The sequence below is a fragment of the Anser cygnoides genome, unplaced genomic scaffold (assembly GCF_040182565.1).
Source record: "Anser cygnoides isolate HZ-2024a breed goose unplaced genomic scaffold, Taihu_goose_T2T_genome scaffold_44_1, whole genome shotgun sequence".
Taxonomy (NCBI): domain Eukaryota; kingdom Metazoa; phylum Chordata; class Aves; order Anseriformes; family Anatidae; genus Anser; species Anser cygnoides.
In genome coordinates, this window is record NW_027103068.1 from 882,961 (window position 1) to 902,579 (window position 19,619).

General features: G+C 65.5%; 1 protein-coding gene across 1 annotated transcript in view; it reads right to left on the reverse strand.

Moving 5' to 3' along the window:
• The window catches only part of LOC125181853 (liprin-alpha-3-like), a 37,153-nt gene that overhangs the window by 14,763 nt on the left and 2,771 nt on the right, over positions 1 to 19,619 (reverse strand). The window contains 18 exon segments of the mRNA XM_066989438.1: positions 1,530 to 1,658; positions 1,661 to 1,663; positions 2,461 to 2,586; positions 4,338 to 4,557; positions 5,595 to 5,683; positions 5,686 to 5,792; positions 7,580 to 7,737; positions 9,931 to 9,944; positions 9,947 to 10,012; positions 10,118 to 10,180; positions 10,287 to 10,418; positions 11,768 to 11,851; positions 13,371 to 13,500; positions 14,064 to 14,068; positions 15,332 to 15,478; positions 16,848 to 17,017; positions 18,147 to 18,282; positions 18,406 to 18,480. Of these exon segments, the coding sequence (XP_066845539.1) occupies positions 1,530 to 1,658; positions 1,661 to 1,663; positions 2,461 to 2,586; positions 4,338 to 4,557; positions 5,595 to 5,683; positions 5,686 to 5,792; positions 7,580 to 7,737; positions 9,931 to 9,944; positions 9,947 to 10,012; positions 10,118 to 10,180; positions 10,287 to 10,418; positions 11,768 to 11,851; positions 13,371 to 13,500; positions 14,064 to 14,068; positions 15,332 to 15,478; positions 16,848 to 17,017; positions 18,147 to 18,282; positions 18,406 to 18,480 (1,854 nt within the window).

Consider the following 19,619-nt stretch of genomic DNA (forward strand, 5'->3'; position numbering starts at 1 on the left):
GGGGGTCCTGGGGAGGGTCCTGGGGGGGGGGGAGTCTTTAAGGTGGGGGGGTCCTGGGGGGGTCCTTAAATTGGGGGGGTGCTGGGGGGTCCTTGGAGGGGGGTCCTTAAATTGGGGGGGTCCTGGGGGGGGGTCTTTAAGGTGGGGGGGGTCCTGGGGGGGTCCTGGGGGGGTCTTTAAGGTGGGGGGTCCTGGGGGGTCCTGGGGGGGGTATTTAAGGTGTGGGGGGGTCCTGGGGGGTCCTTAAATGGGGGGGTGCTGGGGGGGGGTGCTGGGTGGGGGGGGTCCTGGGGGGTCCTGGGGGGGGGTATTTAAGGTGGGGGGTCCTGGGGAGGTCCTTAAATTGGGGGATGCTGGGGGGGGTCTTTAAGGTGGGGGGGTCCTGGGGAGGGTCCTGGGGGTCCTTAAATTGGGGGGGTGCTGGGGGGGGGTCTTTTAAGGTGGGGGGTCCTGGGGGGTCCTGGGGGGTCCTTAAATTGGGGGGTCCTGGGGGGGTCTTTAAGGTGGGGGTCTTGGGGGGTCCTTAAATTGGGGGTCCTGGGGGGTCTTTAAGGTGGGGGGTCCTGGGGGTCCTGGGGTCCTTAAATTGGGGGGGTCCTGGGGGGGTCTTTAAGGTGGGGGGGGGGTCTTGGGGGGGGGTCCTTAAATTGGGGGTCCTGGGGGGGGTCTTTAAGGTGGGGGGGTCCTGGGGGGTCTTTAAATTGGGGGGTCCTGGGGGGGCCTGGGAGGGGGTCCTTAAATTGGGGGGTCCTGGGGGGGGGGCTTTAAGGTGGGGGGTCCTGGGGGTCACTGGGGGGGGTCTTTAAGGTGGGGGTCCTGGGGGGTCCTGGGGGGGGGGTCTTTAAGGTGGGGGGGTCTGGGGGGGTCCGGGGGGGGGGGGGTCTTTAAGGTGGGGGGGGGTCTGGGGGTCCTTAAATTGGGGGGTCCTGGGGGGGGTCTTTAAGGTGGGGGTCCTGGGGGGTCCTGGGGGGTCTTTAAGGTGGGGGGTCCTGGGGGGTCCTGGGGGGGTATTTAAGGTGGGGGGGTCCTGGGGGTCCTGGGGGGGTCTTTAAGGTGGGGGGTCCTGGGGGGTCCTGGGGGGTCTTTAAGGTGGGGGTCCTGGGGGGTCCTGGGGGGGGTCTTTAAGGTGGGGGGGTCCTGGGGGGTCCTGGGGGGGTCTTTAAGGTGGGGGGGTCCTGGGGGGTCCTTAAATTGGGGGGTCCTGGGGGGTCTTTAAGGTGGGGGGGGTCTGGGGGGTCCTTAAATTGGGGGTCCTGGGGGGTCCTGGGGGGTCTTAAATTGGGGGGTCCTGGGGGGTCACTAAGGTGGGGGGGGTCCTTAAAATGGGGGGGGTCCCAAAATTTGGGGGGGTCCCAAAATTTGGGGGGTCGCTAAGTTGGGGGGGGTCCCCAAAGTGTTTTGGGGGGGGGGGGTCCCAGCGGGGTCCCCAGGGCGCAAACCGGGGGTGTTTGGAGCCGGGGGGGGGATTTTTTTTTTTGGGGGGGGGGGAAATTCGAGGGGGGGATTTTTTTTGGGGGGGGGGGGGGGGCTCACCGGGGGGCCGTCGCGGGGGGGGGCCCCGGGCGCCCCTTCTCCTTCTTGCCGAAGAGGCGCCCGATGGAGGACTTGATGCTCTTCTTCTTGGGGGTCTTCTGCAGCGCCTCGGGGGGGCTCGGGGCCCAGCCTTCGGGGGGGGGGGCACAGCTGTGACCCCCCACCCCAACACCCCCAGTTGCCCCCCCCCCCTCGGTTTTAACACTGCCTCCAGGGACCCCCCCCCCCAACCCCCTGGGTTTGAGCCCCCCCCCCCCCCAAGGAGGACCCCGAGACCCCCCCCCCCGCAGTGCCCCCCCCCCTCCAAAAAAATTTCCATCACCCTGTGCCCCCCCCAGTGCCCCCCCCAAATTTCCATCACCCAGTGGACCCCCCAAAGCCCCCCAGGGCCCCCCCCCAATTTTTATCACCCAGTGCCCCCCCCAAAGCCCCCCAGTGCCCCCCCCCAAATTTCCATCAACCAGTGCCCCCCCCAAAAATTTCCATCACCCTGTGCCCCCCCAGTGCCCCCCCCCCCAAAAATTTCCATCACCCAGTGCCCCCCCAAGCCCCCAGCCCCCCCGAAATTTCCATCACCCTGTGCCCCCCCCCCAAATTTCCATCACCCTGTGCCCCCCCCAGTGCCCCCCCCCCCCCCAAATTTCCATCACCCAGTGCCCTCCCCAAAGCCCCCCCCAGGGCCCCCCCCCCCAATTTTTATCACCCAGTGCCCCCCCCCAGTGCCCCCCCCCAAATTTCCATCACCCAGTGCCCCCCCCCCAAAGCCCCCCCAGGCCCCCCCAAAATTTCCATCACCCACCCCAGGGCCCCCCCCCAATTTTTATCACCCAGTGTCCCCCCCCCCAAATTTCCATCACCCTGCCCCCCCCCAAGCCCCCCCCCCCCCCCCCCCCCCCCCCCCCATTTTTTTGCCCCCCCCCCCCTCACCCCGCTCTCGCCTCGTCCAGCGCCGCCCCCCCCGCTCCAACCGGGCTGCCCGGGGGGCCGGGCTCCGGGGACCCCCCCGGCCCCTTCTCGTCCCCCCCCCCGCGGCTCCTCCTTGGGGACGGGGTTCTGGGGGGGGGGAAAATAGGGTCGGGGGGGCCCCCTCCATGGGGGTGCTCCCAGACCCCCCCCCCCCCAATTTTGACCCCCCCAATTTTTGACCCCCCCAAATTTTGACCCCCCCTCCCCAAATTTTGACCCCCCAATTTTTGATACCCCCCAATTTTTCAGCCCCCCTCCCCAAATTTTGACCCCCCCCAATTTTGCCCCCCCCCAATTTTTTGCCCCCCCCCCCACTTTTTGACCCCCCTCCCCATATTGTCCCCCCAAATTTTGCCCCCCCACTTTTGCCCCCCCTTTAACCCCCATTTCCCCTCCTATTTTTGACCCCCCCAAATTTTAACCCCCCCCCCCATTTTTACCCCCCATTTTACCCCCCATTTTTACCCCCCCAATTTTCCCCCCCCAATTTTTCCCCCCCATTTTTACCCCCCATTTTTTACCCCCCCAATTTTTACCCCCCAATTTTTACCCCCCCATTTTTACCCCCCCCATTTTTACCCCCCCCATTTTTACCCCCATTTTACCCCCCTTTTTATCCCCCCAATTTCCCCCCCCATTTTTACCCCCCATTTTTACCCCCCCAATTTTTACCCCCATTTTTACCCCCCCAATTTTTACCCCCCCATTCCCCCCCTTTTTACCCACCCCAATCTTTACCCCTCCATTCACCCCCCCACTTTTACCCCCCAATTTTTGCCCCCATTTCCCCCCCTTTTTTCCCCCCCCCATTTTTACCCCCCATTTTCCCCCCAATTTTTACCCCCATTTTTACCCCCCCATTTTTACCCCCAATTTTTACTCCCCCCATTTTTTCCCCCATTTTTTCCCCCCCAATTTTTACCCCCCATTTTTACCCCCCAATTTTTACCCCCCCATTTTTATCCCCCATTTTTACCCCCAATTTTTACCCCCCATTTTTACCCCCCCATTTTTACCCCCATTTCCCCCCCCAATTTCCCCCCATTTTTACCCCCATTTTATCCCCCCCAATTTTACCCCCATTTTTACCCCCCATTTTTACCCCCCAATTTCCCATTTTATCCCCCCCCCAATTTTACCCCCCCATTTTTACCCCCCATTTTTACCCCCCATTTCCCCCCATTTTATCCCCCCAATTTTACCCCCCATTTTTACCCCCCCATTTTTACCCCCCATTTTTACCCCCCATTTCCCCCCAATTTTTACCCCCCAATTTTTACCCCCCATTTCCCCCCCATTTTTACCCCCCCAATTTTTACTCCCCCATTTCCCCCCCCTAATTTTTACCCCCCCAATTTTTACCCCCATTTTTTACCCCCCATTTTTACCCCCCAATTTTTACCCCAATTTTTACCCCCCATTTTTACCCCCCCCATTTTTCCCCCCCCAATTTTTACCCCCCATTTTTACCCCCCATTTTTACCCCCCAATTTTTACCCCCCCATTTTCCCCCCCCAATTTTTACCCCCCATTTTTACCCCCCACTTTTACCCCCCATTTTTTACCCCCCAATTTTTACCCCCCACTTTTACCCCCATTTTTACCCCCCAATTTTTACCCCCCCCTTTTTACCCCCCCCCCCAATTTTTACCCCCATTTCCCCCCCATTTTTCCCCCCCATTTTTACCCCCCAATTTTTACCCCCCATTTTTCCCCCCCCAATTTTTACCCCCCATTTTTACCCCCCCCCCCATATTTCCCCCCAATTTTTACCCCCCCCCCCCAAATTTTTACCCCCCCCCCCCCCCCCCCCAATTTTTTTTTGGGGGGGCTCTCACCGGGGGCCGCTCCCCCTCCCTGGCGGGGCTGGGGGGGCCAGGCGGGGGGGGGTGGAGCGGCCGCTGCTGGGGGGAGGGGCTGGCCAGGGTGGAGCTGGTGAGGGAGGGGGGCAAGGAGGCGCCCCCCCCCCCGAAAACGGCCCCCCCCGCCGCCCCCCCCACCCGGCTCTCCAGCTCCTCGGCCCGCAGCTCCGTGCACTCCTTCTCCTCCTGGATCAGCCTGGGGGGGTTTTTTGGGGGGGGGGTCAGGTGGGGGGCAGCGCCCCCCCATATTCCACAGAGCCCCCCCCAACTGGAAACGACCCCCCCCATTGTAACCCTGTCCCAAAAAATGCCCCCCCCCCCAAAAAAAACCCCATAGAAACAGCCCCGTATGGGGTGCCCCTAATGGCCCCCCCCAATAAAAAAGGGGCTGGGGGGTCCTGGGGGGCCTGGGGGGTCTGGGGGGTCCTGAGGGTCTCTGCCCCCCCCCATTGTAACCCTGTCCCAAAAAATGCCCCCCCCCAAAAACCCATAGAAACAGCCCCGTATGGGGTGCCCCTAATGGCCCCCCCCCAATAAAAAGGGGCTGGGGGGTCTTTGGGGGGCTGGGGGTCTTGGGGGGCCCTGGGGGTCTCTGCCCCCCCATTGTAACCCTGTCCCAAAATGCCCCCCCCCCCAAAAAACCCATAGAGACAGCCCCCTATGGGGTGCCCCTAATGGCCCCCCCCCCCAATAAAAAAGGGGCTGGGGGGTCCTGGGGGGGGCCCTGAGGTTTGGGGGTCCTGGGGGGGGTCCCTGGGTTTTGGGGTCCCGGGGGTCTCGGGGGCGTCCCTGGGTTTTGGGGTCCTGGGGGGGTCTTGGGGGGGGGTCCCTGGGTTTTGGGGTCCTGGGGGGGTCCCTGAGATTTGGGGGTTCTGGGGGGTCTTGTGGGGGGTCCCTGAGACTTGGGGTCCCGGGGGGTCCCCTAGGTTTTGGGGTCCTGGGGTCCCTGATGGTCCCTGGGGTCTGGGGGTCCCGGGGTCTCGGGGGGGCGTCCCTGGGTTTTGGGGTCTCGGGGGGGGGTCCCTGGGTTTGGGGGTCTCGGGGGGTCTCGGGGGGGGTCCCTGAGGTTTGGGGGTCCTGGGGGGTCCCCTAGGTTTTGGGGTCCTGGGGGTCCCTGATGGTCCCTGAGATCTGGGGGTCCCGGGGGTTTTGGGTGGGGGTCCCTGGGTTTTGGGGGTCCCGGGGGTCCCCGGGTTTTGGGGTGGCTGGGGGTCTCGGGGGGGGGGCACTGACTTGATCTCCTTGTTGATGGCCTCGAGCTGTTCCTGCAGCATGAAGGCCAGCGTCTGCACGTCCGTCTGCCCGCTGGGGGACAGCGGCTCCCCGGGGCCCCCCCGGGCCCCCCCCCGCCGGCCTCGCGCTCCTCCTCGTCCGAGCCTTCGGGGGCGGGGGGAGGCGCCTCGAAAGGGGCCCCCGCTCCCACTCCGGGCCCTAGGAAAAGAAGGGGAGGGTGGGGGACAGGCACCGAGACCCCCCCCCCACTCCCCCCCCCCCCCAAATCCCCTTTTTATCCACCCCAAGCCCCCCCCCCAAAAAAAAAGCCCCCCCCGAAAAAAAGACCCCCCCCCCCAAATCCCCTTTATAGCCCCCACCCCAAAATCCACCCTAAAAAAGAAACCCCCCCACCCCCATTTTCAGCCCCCCACCCCAAAAGCCCCCCTCAACCAGCCCCCCCACCCCAAAAATTCCCCCCAAATGCCCCCCAGGACCCCCCAAATCCCCTTTTATCCACCCCAAGCCCCCCCCAAAAAAGCCCCCCCAAAAGACCCCCAAATCCCCTTTATAGCCCCCATCCCAAAAAATCCCCCCAGAAGCTGAGACCCCCCCCAAATCCCCTTTTCAGCCCCCCCCCAAAAAATTCCCCCAAAATGCACCCCAAGAGACCCCCCCCAAATCCCCTTTTAACCCCCCACCCCAAAAAAATCCCCCCAAAATGCCCCCCAGGACCCCCCAAATCCCCTTTTATCCACCCCAAGCCCCCCCCCCAAAAAATCCCCCCCCCCAAAAGACCCCCCCAAATCCCCTTTACAACCCCCCCACCCCAAAAAATTCCCCCCAAAATGCCCCCCTAGGACCCCCCCAAATCCCCTTTTTATCCACCCCAAGCCCCCCCCCCAAAAAAAAGCCCCCCCCCCAAAGGACCCCCAAATCCCCTTTTATAGCCCCCCCACCCCAAAAATCCCCCCAAAACCAAACCCCCTAAATCCCATTTTCAGCTCCCCCACCCCAAAAGCCCCCCCCAAATGCCCCCAGGACCCCCAAATCCCCTTTTATCCACCCCAAGCCCCCCCCCAAAAAAATTCCCCCAAAAAGACCCCCCAAACCCCCTTTATAACCCCCCACCCCAAAAAATCCCCCCAAAACCAGAGACCCCCCTAAATCCCCTTTACAACCCCCCACCCCAAAAAATTCCCCCCAAATGCCCCCCAGGACCCCCCCCAAATCCCCTTTTTATCCACCCCAAGCCCCCCCCCCCCAAAAAAAAAGCCCCCCCCCAAAAAGACCCCCTCCCAAATCCCCTTTATAGCCCCCCCACCCCAAAAAAATTCCCCCCCAAAAGAAACCCCCCCCCAAATCCCCTTTATAGCCCCCCCACCCCAAAAATCCCCCCAGAAGCTCAGAGACCCCCCCAATCCCCTTTTCAGCCCCCAAAAAAAATTCCCCCAAAATGCCCCCCAGGACCCCCCAAATCCCCTTTTTAACCCCCCACCCCAAAAATCCCCCCCAAAACCAAACCCCCCTAAATCCCCTTTACAACCCCCACCCCAAAAAATCCCCCCAAATGCCCCCCAGGACCCCCATCCCCTTTTCAGCCCCCCACCCCAAAATCCCCCCCCAAAACCAGACCCCCCAAATCCCCTTTTTATCCACCCAAGCCCCCCCCCAAAAAAAGCCCCCCCGAAAAGACCCCCCCAAATCCCCTTTACAACCCCCCACCCCAAAAATTCCCCCAAAATGCCCCCAGGACCCCCCCCAAATCCCCTTTTTATCCACCCCAAGCCCCCCCCCCAAGCCCCCCCAAAAAGACCCCCATCCCCTTTCTCCCCAAAAATTCCCCCCAAAACCAGACCCCCCCAAATCCCCTTTTCAGCCCCCCACCCCAAAGCCCCCCCCAAACCCCCTTTACAGCCCCCCCCCCAAAAAATCCCCCCAGAATCTCAGAGACCCCCCCCCCAAATCCTTTTTTCTGCCCCCCACCCCAAAATCCCCCCCCCCACCTTGGGGGTCTCCTCCTGGGGGGGGGCCCAGCGCCCCCCCGGGCTCTGCGGGGGGGGGGGCCCCGGGCCCGTAGGGGTCGGGGTTGCCCCCCCCGGCGGGGGTCTGGGGGTAGCGCAGCTCAGGGCACTGCCCGGCAGGGACCTGAAATGGGGGGGGGCTTTTGGGGGTGGGGGGGGGGGCTTTTTGGGGTGGGGGGGGCATCTCCCAAACCCCCCCACACCCGGAAAAGAATTGGGGGAGGGGGGAATTGGGGGGGATTTGGGGTGATGGGGGGGCTGGGGGGGTCTTTGGGTAATTGGGGGGGGGTCCTGGGGTGGGGGGGGGCTGGGGGTAATTTGGGGGTCCTGGGGGGGTCTTTGGGTGGTGGGGGGGTCTGGGGTGGTCTGGGGGGGTCTTTGGGTAATTGGGGGGGTCTGAGGGGTCCTTGGCACTGGGGGGTCTGGGGTATTTGGGGGGGGGGTCTGGGGGTCCTGGGGTGGGGGGGGGTCTGGGGTATTTGGGGGGGGGTCTGGGGGGTCCTGGGGTAATTGGGGGGTCTGGGGTATTTGGGGGGGGGTCTGGGGGTCCTGGGAATTGGGGGGGGTCTGGGGTATTTGGGGGGGGGTCTGGGGGGTCCTGGGGTAATTGGGGGGTCTGGGTATTTGGGGGGGGGGTCGTGGGGGTCTTTGGGTGGGGGGGGGTCTGGGGGGTCCTGGGGTAACTGGGGGGTCTGGGGTATTTGGGGGGGTCTGGGGGGTCCTGGGGTAAATGGGGGGGGTCTGGGGGGGTCTGGGGGGTCCTTGGGTGGTGGGGGGGGTCTGGGGTATTTGGGGGGGGGGGTCGTGGGGGGTCCTGGGGTAAATGGGGGGTCTGGGGGTCTGGGGGGTCTTTGGGTAATTGGGGGGGGGTCTGGGGTATTTGGGGGGGTCGTGGGGGGGGTCCTCCTGGGGTAAATGGGGGGTCTGGGGGGGTCCTGGGCAATTGGGGGGGGGGTCTGGGGGTCCTTGGGTACTGGGGGTCTGGGAGTATTTGGGGGGGGTCGTGGGGGGTCTTTGGGTAATTGGAGGGGGGATTTGGGGTAATTGGGGGGTCTGGGGGTCCTGGGGTAACTGGGGGGTCTGGGGGTATTTGGGGGGGTCGTGGGGGGGTCCTGGGGTAATTGGGGGGTCTGGGGTATTGGGGGGGGGGTCGTGGGGGGGTCTTTGGGTAATTGGGGGGTCTGGGGGGTCCTGGGGTAACTGGGGGGTCTGGGGTATTTGGGGGGGTCCTGGGGGCTCCTGGGGTAAATGGGGGTCTGGGGGGTCCTGGGGTAACTGGGGGGGTCTGAGGCAATGGGGGGGGGGGGGTCTGGGGGGTCCTGGGGTAATTGGGGGATCCTTGGTAATGGGGGGGTCTGGAGTAATTTGGGGGGGGGTCCTTGTGGTGGGGGGGGGGCTGAGGGGGCTCCTTGGTTAATTGGGGGGCTGGGGTAATGGGGGCTGGGGGGGGGGTCCTGGGGTGGTGGGGGGATTTGGGGTAAGGGGGGACTGGGGGGGTCTTTGGGCACTGAGGGGGGGTTCTGGGTTAATTGGGGGGTCTGGGGGTCCTTGGTAATTGGGGGGGTCCTGGGGTATTTGGGGGGGGTCCTTGGTAAATGGGGGGGTCCTTGGTAATGGGGGGGTCCTTGGTAATTGGGGGGGGTCCTGGGGTATTTGGGGGGGGGGTCCTGGGGTATTTGGGGGGGGGTCCTTGGTAATTGGGGGGTCCTTGGTAATGGGGGGGTACTTGGTAATTGGGGGGGTCCTTGGTAATGGGGGGGGGTCCTTGGTAATTGGGGGGGGTCCTGGGGTATTTGGGGGGGGTCCTTGGTAATTGGGGGGTCCTTGGTATTTTGGGGGGGTCCTTGGTAATTGGGGGGGGTCCTTGGTAATGGGGGGTCCTTGGTAATTGGGGGGGGTCCTGGGGTATTTGGGGGGTCCTGGGGTATTTGGGGGGGTCCGGGGGTCCTTGGTAACTGGGGGGGTCCTTGGTATTTGGGGGGGGTCCTTGGTATTTGGGGGGGTCCTTGGTAATGGGGGGTCCTGGGGCATTTGGGGGGTCCTTGGTATTTGGGGGGGTCCTTGGTAATGGGGGGGTCCTGGGGTATTTGGGGGGTCCTTGGTAATGGGGGGGTCCTTGGTAATGGGGGGGGTTCTGGGGTATTTGGGGGGGGGTCCTTGGTAATTGGGGGGGTCCTTGGTAATTGGGGGGTCCTGGGGTATTTGGGGGGTCCTTGGTAATGGGGGTCCTTGGTAATGGGGGGGGGTTCTGGGGTATTTTGGGGGGGTCCTTGGTATTTGGGGGGGTCCTGGGGTATTTGGGGGGGGGGTCCTTGGTAAATTTGGGGGGGTACCTGGAGTAGGAGGAGCTGGGGGGCGCCCCCGCAGCTGGTCGATCTCCAGCTGCATCCGCTCCATCTCAGCCAGCAGCTGCTCCTGGGGCGATTATTTTTTTTTTGGGGGGGGGTCAGTACCGCCCCCCCCATCCCTTGTACCCCCCTTGTGCCCCCCCCCTTTATATCCCCCCCCCCAAATAAAAACCTTATTGAGCAGCAGCTCGTCCTGCAGCTTCTTCATGTTGGCGATCTCCTCACTCAGCGAGTTCTATTTTTTTGGGGAAAAAAAGAAAAACGGGGGTGGGGGTCAATTTCTCTTCTAGGACCCCCCCCCCGAGGACCCCCCCCCCCCCCCAAAAAGAAATTTTTTAAACCTTTTCCTCCAGGGCCCCCATGCGCTCCTTGAGGTGCAGCTGCAGCCGCTCGTTGGACTCGCACAGCAGCCGGTCCACGGTCTCCGACAGCCGCCGGTTGTGCTCGTCGTTCATCTTCTCCCTCTGCCTCGCCTGGGGGGGGCAACCCTGAGACCCCCCCCCTTCAAAACAGCCCCCCCCTTTTCCTTATTCCCCCCCCTTTTTAAAACACCCCCCCCAGGACCCTCTTGGGCATCCCCTCTTTCTCCTCCGCCCCTCCCAATTCCCTCCTCCTCCTGGCCCCCCTTCCAATTGACCCCCCCCAAAGTGACCCCCCAAAATGACCCCCCCCAAAGTGACCCCCCCCAAAGTGACCCCCCCCCCAAAAAAACCTGCCCCCCTTTAAAACACCCTCCCCAGGACCCTCTTGGGCATCCCCTTTCTCCTCCGCCCCCCCACATTCCCTCCTCCTGCCCCCCCTCCAATTGACCTCCCCCAAAGTGACCCCCCAAAGTGACCCCCCCAAAGTGACCCCCCCCAAAATGACACCCCCAAAAAGTGCCCCCCCCCCAAAAAAACCTGCCCCCCCTTTAAAACACCCCCCCCAAGGACCCTCTTGGGCACCCCTCTTTCTCCTCCGTCCCTCCCAATTCCCTTCTCCTGCCCCCCCCCCTCCAATTGACCCCCCCAAAGTGACCCCCCCCAAAGTGACCCCCCCAAAATGACCCCCCCAAAGTGCCCCCCCCCCCAAAAAGTGCCCCCCCCCCCAAAAAACCTGCCCCCCCCCCTTTAAAACACCCTCCCAGGACCCTCTTGGACATCCCCTCTTCCTTCTCCATCCCCCCCAAATTCCCTCCTCCTGCCCCCCCCCCAATTGACCCCCCTCAAAGTGACCCCCCAAAGTGACCCCCCCAAAATGACCCCCCCCAAAGTGCCCCCCCCATCCCCAAATTGCCCCCCCCCCCCGTCAAAATATCCCCCCCAAGACCCTCTTGGGCATCCCCTCTTCCTCCTCCGCCCCTCCCAATTCCTCCTCCTTCTCCCCCCCTCCAATTGAACCCCCCCAAAGTGACCCCCCCAAAATGACCCCCCCAAAGTGTCCCCCGCAAAAAAGTGCCCCCCCCCCCCAAAAACCCTGCCCCCCCTTTAAAACACCCCCCTAGGACCCTCTTGGGCATCCCCTCTTTCTCCTCCATCCCTCCAAATTCCCTCCTCCTGGCCCCCCCTCCAATTGACCCCCCCAAAGTGACCCCCCCCCAAATGACCCCCCCCCCAAAGTGTCCCCCCCAAAAAAGTGCCCCCCCAAAAAAAGTGCCCCCCCCCAAAAAAAACCTGCCCCCCCCCTTTAAAACACCCCCCCAAGGACCCTCTTGGGCATCCCCTCTTTCTCCTCCGCCCCTCCCAATTCCCTCCTCCTGCCCCCCCCCAAAGAGACCCCCCCCAAAAGTGACCCCCCCCCCAAAAGTGACCCCCCCCCCCCCAAAAAAGTGCCCCCCCCGCACCCGCTGCAGCTCCTGGTTCTTCTCCTGGAGCTGCGCCTCCAAGCGCCGCAGGCGCTCCTCGAAGTTCCCGTGGCGCTCCTCGGCCTGGGGGGGGGCACGGGGGGGTCAATGGGGACATGGGGGGGGGTCCAATGGGGACATGGGGGGGGACGTGGGGACATGGGGGGGTCAATGGGGACATGGGGGGGACGTGGGGACATGGGGGGGTCAATGGGGACATGGGGGGACGTGGGGGGACATGGGGGGGGTCAATGGGGATGGGGGGGGACATGGGGGGTCAATGGGGACGTGGGGGGGTCAATGGGGACGTGGGGGGGTCAATGGGGGGGGGTCAATGGGGACATGGGGGACATGGGGGGCGTGGGGACACGGAGAGGTCACCCAAGGACACGGGGTCAGGGAGGGGACACGGGGTGAGCGCAGCCCCCCCCCCCCCGGGGGACTCCCAGAGCTCCCAAGGGCCCCCCCCGGACCCCCCAGGGTACCCCGGACCCCCCAGGACCCCCTTAGGACCCCCCAAAGCCCCCCCAGAATCCCCCAGACCCCCCAGGCCCCTCAGAACCCCCCCAGACCCCCCCAGGACCCCCCAGACCCCCTCAGAACCCCCCAGACCCCTCCAGGACCCCCTTAGGACCCCCAAGCACCCTCCAGAGCCCCTTTAGGACCCCCCACACCCCCTCAGGACCCCCCCAGGATCCCCCAGACGACCCCCTTAGGACCCCTTTATGACCCCCCCAGCCCCCTCCAGGACCCCCTTAGGACCCCCCACACCCCCCCAGAACCCCCCCAGGACCCCCTCAGCCCCCCCCAAACCCCCCCCAAGGACACCCTTAGGACCCCCCACACCCCTCAGAACCCCCCCAGGATCCCCCAGGACCCCCAGGCCCCCCCAGGCCCCCCCAGCCCCCTCCAGGACCCCCTTAGGACCCCCCCCCCACCCCCCCAGCCCCCTCCAGGACCCCCTTAGGACCCCCAAACCCCCTCAGAACCCCTGCCAGGACCCCCAACCCCCCCCCAGGGCCCCCCAGGCCCCCCCAGCCCCCTCCAGGACCCCCTTAGGACCCCCCCCCACCCCCCAGAACCCCCCAGGACCTCGTTAGGACCCCCCCCCACCCCCTAAACCCCCCCAAGGACCCCTCAGCCCCCTCCAGGATCCCCTTAGGACCCCCCACACCCCCCAGACCCCTTCAGGACCCCCTTAGGACCCCCAAACCCCCTCAGAACCCCCCCAGGACCCCCCAGCCCCTCCAAGCCCCCTCCAGAGCCCCTTTGGGACCCCCCCACCCCCTCAGGACCCCCCAGCCCCATCAGAACCCCCCAGAACCCCCCCCCCAGGACCCCCCAACCTCCCTCAGAACCCCCCCAGGACCCCCAACCCCCCCAGGACCCCCCAGGACCCCCCACACCCCCCCAGACCCCCCCAGGACCCCCCAACCCCCTCCAGGACCCCCCAACCCCCTCAGAACCCCCCCCAGGACCCCTTTATGACCCCCCAGCCCCCTCCAGGACCCCCTTAGGACCCCCACACCCCCTCAGAACCCCCCCAGGACCCCCACACCCCCCAGGACCCCCCAGCCCCCCCCCCAGCCCCCCCCCGGCCCACCTTGGTGAGCGCGGCCACCCTCTGCGCCAGCTGGGCCTCGATCTCGGGCAGGGTCTCGGCTTTCTGCAGCGTCTGCTGCAGCTTGGCCTTGGCGTCCTCCAGCCACTCCTGCAGCTGGCGGCCCTTCTCCCTCGCTCTGCGGGGACGGGGACGTCACCCCCCCCCCCCGCCACGGCCCCGCGTCCCCAACCGCCCCCGGGTCCCCAAATGTCCCCCCCATGTCCCCACGTCCCCATCCAGCCCCGTGTCCCCTCTATGTCTTCGTGTCCCCCCCCGTGTCCCCATCCGTCCCCATGTCCCCATCCACCCCATGTTCCCCCGTGTCCCCAAGTGTCCCCCCCATGTCCCCAACCACCCCCATGTCCCCAAGTGTCCCACCCACGGCCCCATGTCCCCAACCACCCGCGGGTCCCCAAGTGTCCCCCCCCCATGTCCCCGTGTCCCCATCCGGCCCCGTGTCCCCTCTATGTCTTCGTGTCCCCCCACGTGTCCCCATCCACCCCCATGTCCCCATCCACCCCCATATCCCCATCCGCCCCATGTCTCCCCGTGTCCCCAAGTGTCCCCCCCACGTCCCCAACCACCCCCGGGTCCCCAAGTGTCCCCCCCACGTCCCCAAGTCCCCAACCACCCCCAGGTCCCCAAGTGTCCCCCCCCATGTCCCCGTGTCCCCATCTGGCCTCATGTCCCCACTATGACTTTGTGTCTCTCCCCCCCCGTGTCCCCATCCGTCCCCATATCCCCATCCACCCCATGTCTCCCCGTGTCCCCAAGTGTCCCCCCCACGTCCCCAAGTCCCCAACCACCCCCAGGTCCCCAAGTGTCCCCCCCCATGTCCCCATGTCCCCATCCAGCCCTGTGTCCCCCCTATGTCTTCGTGTCCCCCCTCTGTGTCCCCATGTCCCCATCCACCCCATGTTCCCCCGGGTCCCCAAGTCCCCCCACGTCCCCAAGTCCCTATGTCCCCCATGTCCCCATGTTGCCCCCACATCCCCATGTCCCTATGTCCCCCATGTCCCCCTGTGTCCCCAAGTCCCCCCCACGTCCCCATGTCCCTACGTCCCCCATGTCCCCCTGTGTCCCCAAGTCCCCCCCACGTCCCCAAGTCCCCCCCACGTCCTCATGTCCCTATGTCCCCCATGTCCCCCTGTGTCCCCAAGTCCCCCCACGTCCCCATGTCCCTATGTCCCCCCATGTCCCCATCCACCCCAACGTCCCCCACACCCCCATCATCCCCATTGTCCCCCATGTCCCCAAGTCCCCCCCACGTCCCCATGTCCCTACGTCCCCCATGTCCCCCTGTGTCCCCATGTCCCCCCCACGTCCCCACGTCCCTATGTCCCCCATGTCCCCGTGTCCCCAAGTGTCCCCCCCACATCCCCAAGTCCCCCCACGTCCCCATGTCCCTATGTCCCCCATATCCCCCTGTGTCCCCAAGTCCCCCCCATGTCCCCAAGTCCCCATGTCCCCCTGTGTCCCCAAGTCCCCCCCATGTCCCCAAGTCCCCCCCTGTGTCCCCAAGTCCCCCTCACATCCCCAAGTCCCCGTGTCCCCAAGTCCCCCCCACATCCCCAAGTCCCCCCCATGTCCCCAAGTACCCCCCATGTCCCCCATGTCCCCCTGTGTCCCCAAGTCCCCCCCATGTCCCCATGTCCCTATGTACCCCCACGTCCCTCCCCACGTCCCCAAGTCCCTATGTCCCCCCATGTCCCCATCCACCCCAACATCCCCCACACCCCCATCATCCTCATTGTCCCCCATGTCCCCATGTCCCCAAGTCCCCCCCACGTCCCCATGTCCCCGTGTCCTCAAGGCCCCCCCATGTCCCCAAGTCCCCCCCACGTCCTCATGTCCCTATGTCCCCCATGTCCCCCCATGTCCCCATCCACCCCAACGTCCCCCACATCCCCATCACCCCCATTGTCCCCGTGTCCCCAGGTGCCCCCCCCCCCGCCCCCCACCTGGCGGTACAGTGAGTCCTTGCTGGCCAGCTCGTTCTCCAGGCGGTCGTTGGCATCGTGCAGCGAGGTGGCCTCGCGCTGGGCGCTCAGGTAGCGCCGCTCCAGCGTGGTGATGCGCTCCTCCATGTCCTCCCGCTGCGCCAGCGCCTGGCACGGGGACACGGGGACAACTGGGGACACGGGGGGGGGGGCGCGGGGGGGCGTAGGGGGACGCGCGGGGGCACGTGGGGACAGGTAGAGGGGCTGCGAGGGGGATGGGGATGCATGGGGACACGAGGGGGACACGGGGGAATGGGGACACGTGGGGACATGGGGGGACACTTGGGGACATGGGGGGACACTTGGGGACACGGGGAATGGGGACACGGGGGAATGGGGACACGGGGGACACAGGGGGATGTAGGGGGTGCGCGGGGGCACGTGGGGACGGGTAGAGGGGCTGCGAGGGGATGGGGACGCATGGGGACACGAGGGGGACACGGGGGAATGGGGACACGTGGGGACATGGGGGGACACTTGGGGACATGGGGGGACACTTGGGGACATGGGGGGACACTTGGGGACACGGGGGAATGGGGACACGGGGGACACAGGGGGATGTAGGGGGACGCGCGTAGAGGGGGCACGTGGGGACGGGGACATGAGAGGGGACAGGCAGGAGGAGACACGGGGAAATGGGGACGCACGTGGGGACACAGAGGGGGACACTGGGGACACGGGGGGGACACGGGGGAATGGGGACGCGTGGGGACATGGGGGCGTAGACACTCTGGGGACATGGGGGGACACTTGGGGACACAGGAAGATGTAGGGGGGGACACGTGGGGACGGGTAGAGGGGCTGCGAGGGGATGGGGACGCATGGGGACACGACATGAGGGGGACACGGGGGAATGGGGACACAGGGGAATGGGGGGACGCGTGGGGACATGGGGGGACACTTGGGGACATGGGGGACACTTGGGGACATGGGGGGACACTTGGGGACATGGGGGGACGCATGGGGACATGTGGGGATGGGGACACGTGGGGACACAGGGGCCCACTTTGGGGTGCTCCCATTTCAGGGGTCCCCTTTTGGGACTCCCCCACTTTGGGGCGCCCCCGTTTTGGGGATCCCGTTTGGGGAACCTCCCATTCCCCACCACCCCCATTTGGGGGCTCCCCCATTTCCCGGACACCCCCCAATTTCAGGGGTCCCTTTTCAGGACTCTCCCACTTCGGGGCGCCCCCGTTTCGGGGGGGGGGGGGGTCTCTTTTGAGGCTCTCCCCTTTAGGGCACCAACATTTGGGACTCCCCCACTTCGGGGTGCCCCCCCGTTTCGGGGATCCCATTTAGGGAACCTCCCATCCCACAGCACCCCCGTTTCGTTGAGCCCCCGTTTCGTTGAGCCCCCATTTCGGGACGCCCCCAATTTCGGGACGCCCCCGTTTCGGGACGCCCCCCGTTTCGGGACGCCCCCGTCTCGTGATAAGGTTTTGGGGTTTTTTGGGGGGGGGGTTCCCCGACCCCGTACCTCCTTGAGGTCCCGCTGCAGCTTGGCCCCGGCCTCCTGGGCTCGCGCCAGCTCCCGCTGGGCCCCGGCCGCCTCCTCCTGCAGCCGCCCCAGCTGGCGGCACAGCGCCGCCACCCGCTCCCGCTGCGCCCGCGGGGCCCCCCGCCGCGGCGGCGACCCTCCGAGGGGGGCTGCGGGGGGGACGGGGGGGAACTTTGACCTCCGACCCCGCCTGGCATCGTCCCGACCTCCCCATGGCCTTAAAATGGCCCCCGTGACCCTAAAATGAACCCCAAAGTGACCCTAAAATGGCCCCCGTGACCCTAAAATGAATCCCAAAGTAACCCTAAGATGACCCCCACCATGACCGTAAAATGACCCCTGTGACCCTAAAACGAACCCCAAAGTGACCCTGAAACTAACCCCAAAATGACCCTAAAAAGAACCCCACCATGACTCTAAAATGACCCCCATGACCCTAAAATGAACCCCAAAGTGACCCTAAAATGATCCCCACCATGACCCTAAAATGATCCCGACCACGACCCTAAAATGAAATCTCCCGCTGCGCCCGCGGGGCCCCCCGCCATGGCGGCGACCCTCCAAGGGGGCTGTGGGGGGACAGGGGGGAACTTTGACCCCTGACCCCGCCTGGCATCGTCCCGACCTCCCCATGATCCTAAAATGGCCCCTATTACCCTCAAGTGACCCCTGTGACCCTAAAATGACCCCCACCATGACCCTAAAATGACCACCATGACCCTTAAATGAACCCCAAAGTGACCCTAAAACGACCCCCACCATGACCTCAAGAATGACCCCACCGTGACCCTAAACACCCCCTACCACGCCCCCACCATGACCCCAAAATGACCCCGACCCCACACCCACCACCCTGACCCCAACCTGCCCCTAAAACGACCCCGTGACCCCCCGTGACCCCACGTTGCCCCTAAAATGACCCCACCGTGACCGCAAAATGACCCCGCTATGACCCCAAAATGACCCCACCGTGACCCCACCCTAACCCTAAAATGACCCCACGTGACCCCAAATGACCCCACCCTGACCCCAAAATGACCCGACCCTGACCCCAAAATGACCCCCACCGTGACCCCACCCTAACCCTAAAATGACCCCACGTGACCCCAAATGACCCCACCCTGACCCCACCCTGACCCCACCCTGACCCCAAAATGACCCCAAAATGACTCCCCCGACCCCCACCTTCCTCCCACGCCCCCCTGACCCTAAAACGCCCCCTCCCTTCCCCCAGTCCCCACCCTGACCCCATAACCCCCTGACCCGGTGACCCTTGACCCCCTGACCCTTGACCCCGTGACCCCTGACCCCTGACCCTTGACCCCGTGACCCCTCGTACCGAGCTGTCCCCGTCGCTGGGCGCGTCCTCGAGGCCGGAGCGGCGCCGGGAGAGCTGCTCCCGGAGGGACAGCGACTGCGGGGGGTGGGAGGGCACCCGTCACCCCCCGCGGGGACCCCCCCTTTTTGGGGACACCCCCACGGGGATCCCCGCCCCAATTTTGGGGACCCCCCCCCCCCCTCCCCCGACGCCACCCACCTCCTGGTTGGAGACCTCCAGCTCCTCCTCCAGCACGGCCACCCGCTCCAGGGCCACCCGCAGGCGCTCCCGCACCTGCGGGGACAAGGGGGTGACAACGGGACCCCCCCCAGCACCCTTGGGTGCCACCACATCACCTTGGGGCCACCACGTCCCCCTGGGGGCCACCATGTCCCCTTGGGGCCACCAAGTCACCCAGATCACCCCAAGACCCCAAGTATCCCCCAAGACCCATCCAGGTGTCACCACGTCACCCTTGGGTGCCACCACGTCACCTTGGGGCCACCGTGTCACCCCGGGGGCCACCATGTCACCCAGATCACCCCAAGACCCCAAATATCCCCCAAGACCCCTCCAGGTGCCACCACATCCCCCCTGGGTGCCCCCACGTCCCCCTTGGGTGCCACCAAATCCCTCTTAGATGCCCCCCACTCCCCCAGATGCCCCCACATCCCCCTTGGGTGCCCCCATGAGCCCCCAGAACCCCTCCAGGTGCCAACAAATCCCCCCTGGGTGCCCCCGCGTCCCCCTTGGGTGCCACTACAGCTCCCTTGGGTGTCCCCACGGGCCCCAAAAACCCCTCCAGGTGCCCCCACATCCCCCTTGGGTGCCTCCACAGGCCCCCAGAACTCCTCCAGGTGCCCCCAAGGGCCCCCAAAACCCCTCCAGGTGCCCCCAAGGGCCCCAAAAACCCCTCCAGGTGCCCCCATGAGCCCCCAAAACCCCTCCAGGTGCCCCCACATCCCCCCTAGGTGCTCCCACATCCCCTTGGGTGCCCCCACATCCCCCTTGGGTGCCTCCACAGGCCCCCAAAACCCCTCCAGGTGCCCCCACATCCCCCCTAGGTGCTCCCACATCCCCTTGGGTGCCCCCACATCCCCTGGGGTGCCACCATGTCCCCCTTGGGTGCCACCACATCCCCCTCGGGTGCCCCCACGAGCCCCCAGAACCCCTCCAGGTGCCCCCAAGGGCCCCAAAACCCCTCCAGGTGCCCCCACATCCCCCCTAGGTGCCCCCACATCCCCTTGGGTGCCACCACGTCCCCCTTGGGTGCCCCCACATCCCCCTCGGGTGCCCCCACGAGCCCCCAAAGCCCCTCCAGGTGCCCCCACACCCCCCAACTGCCCCCATGTCCCCCTTGGGTGCCACCACGAGCCCCCAAAACCCCTCCAGGTGCCCCCACGTCCCCCTTGGGTGACCCCACGGGCCCCAAA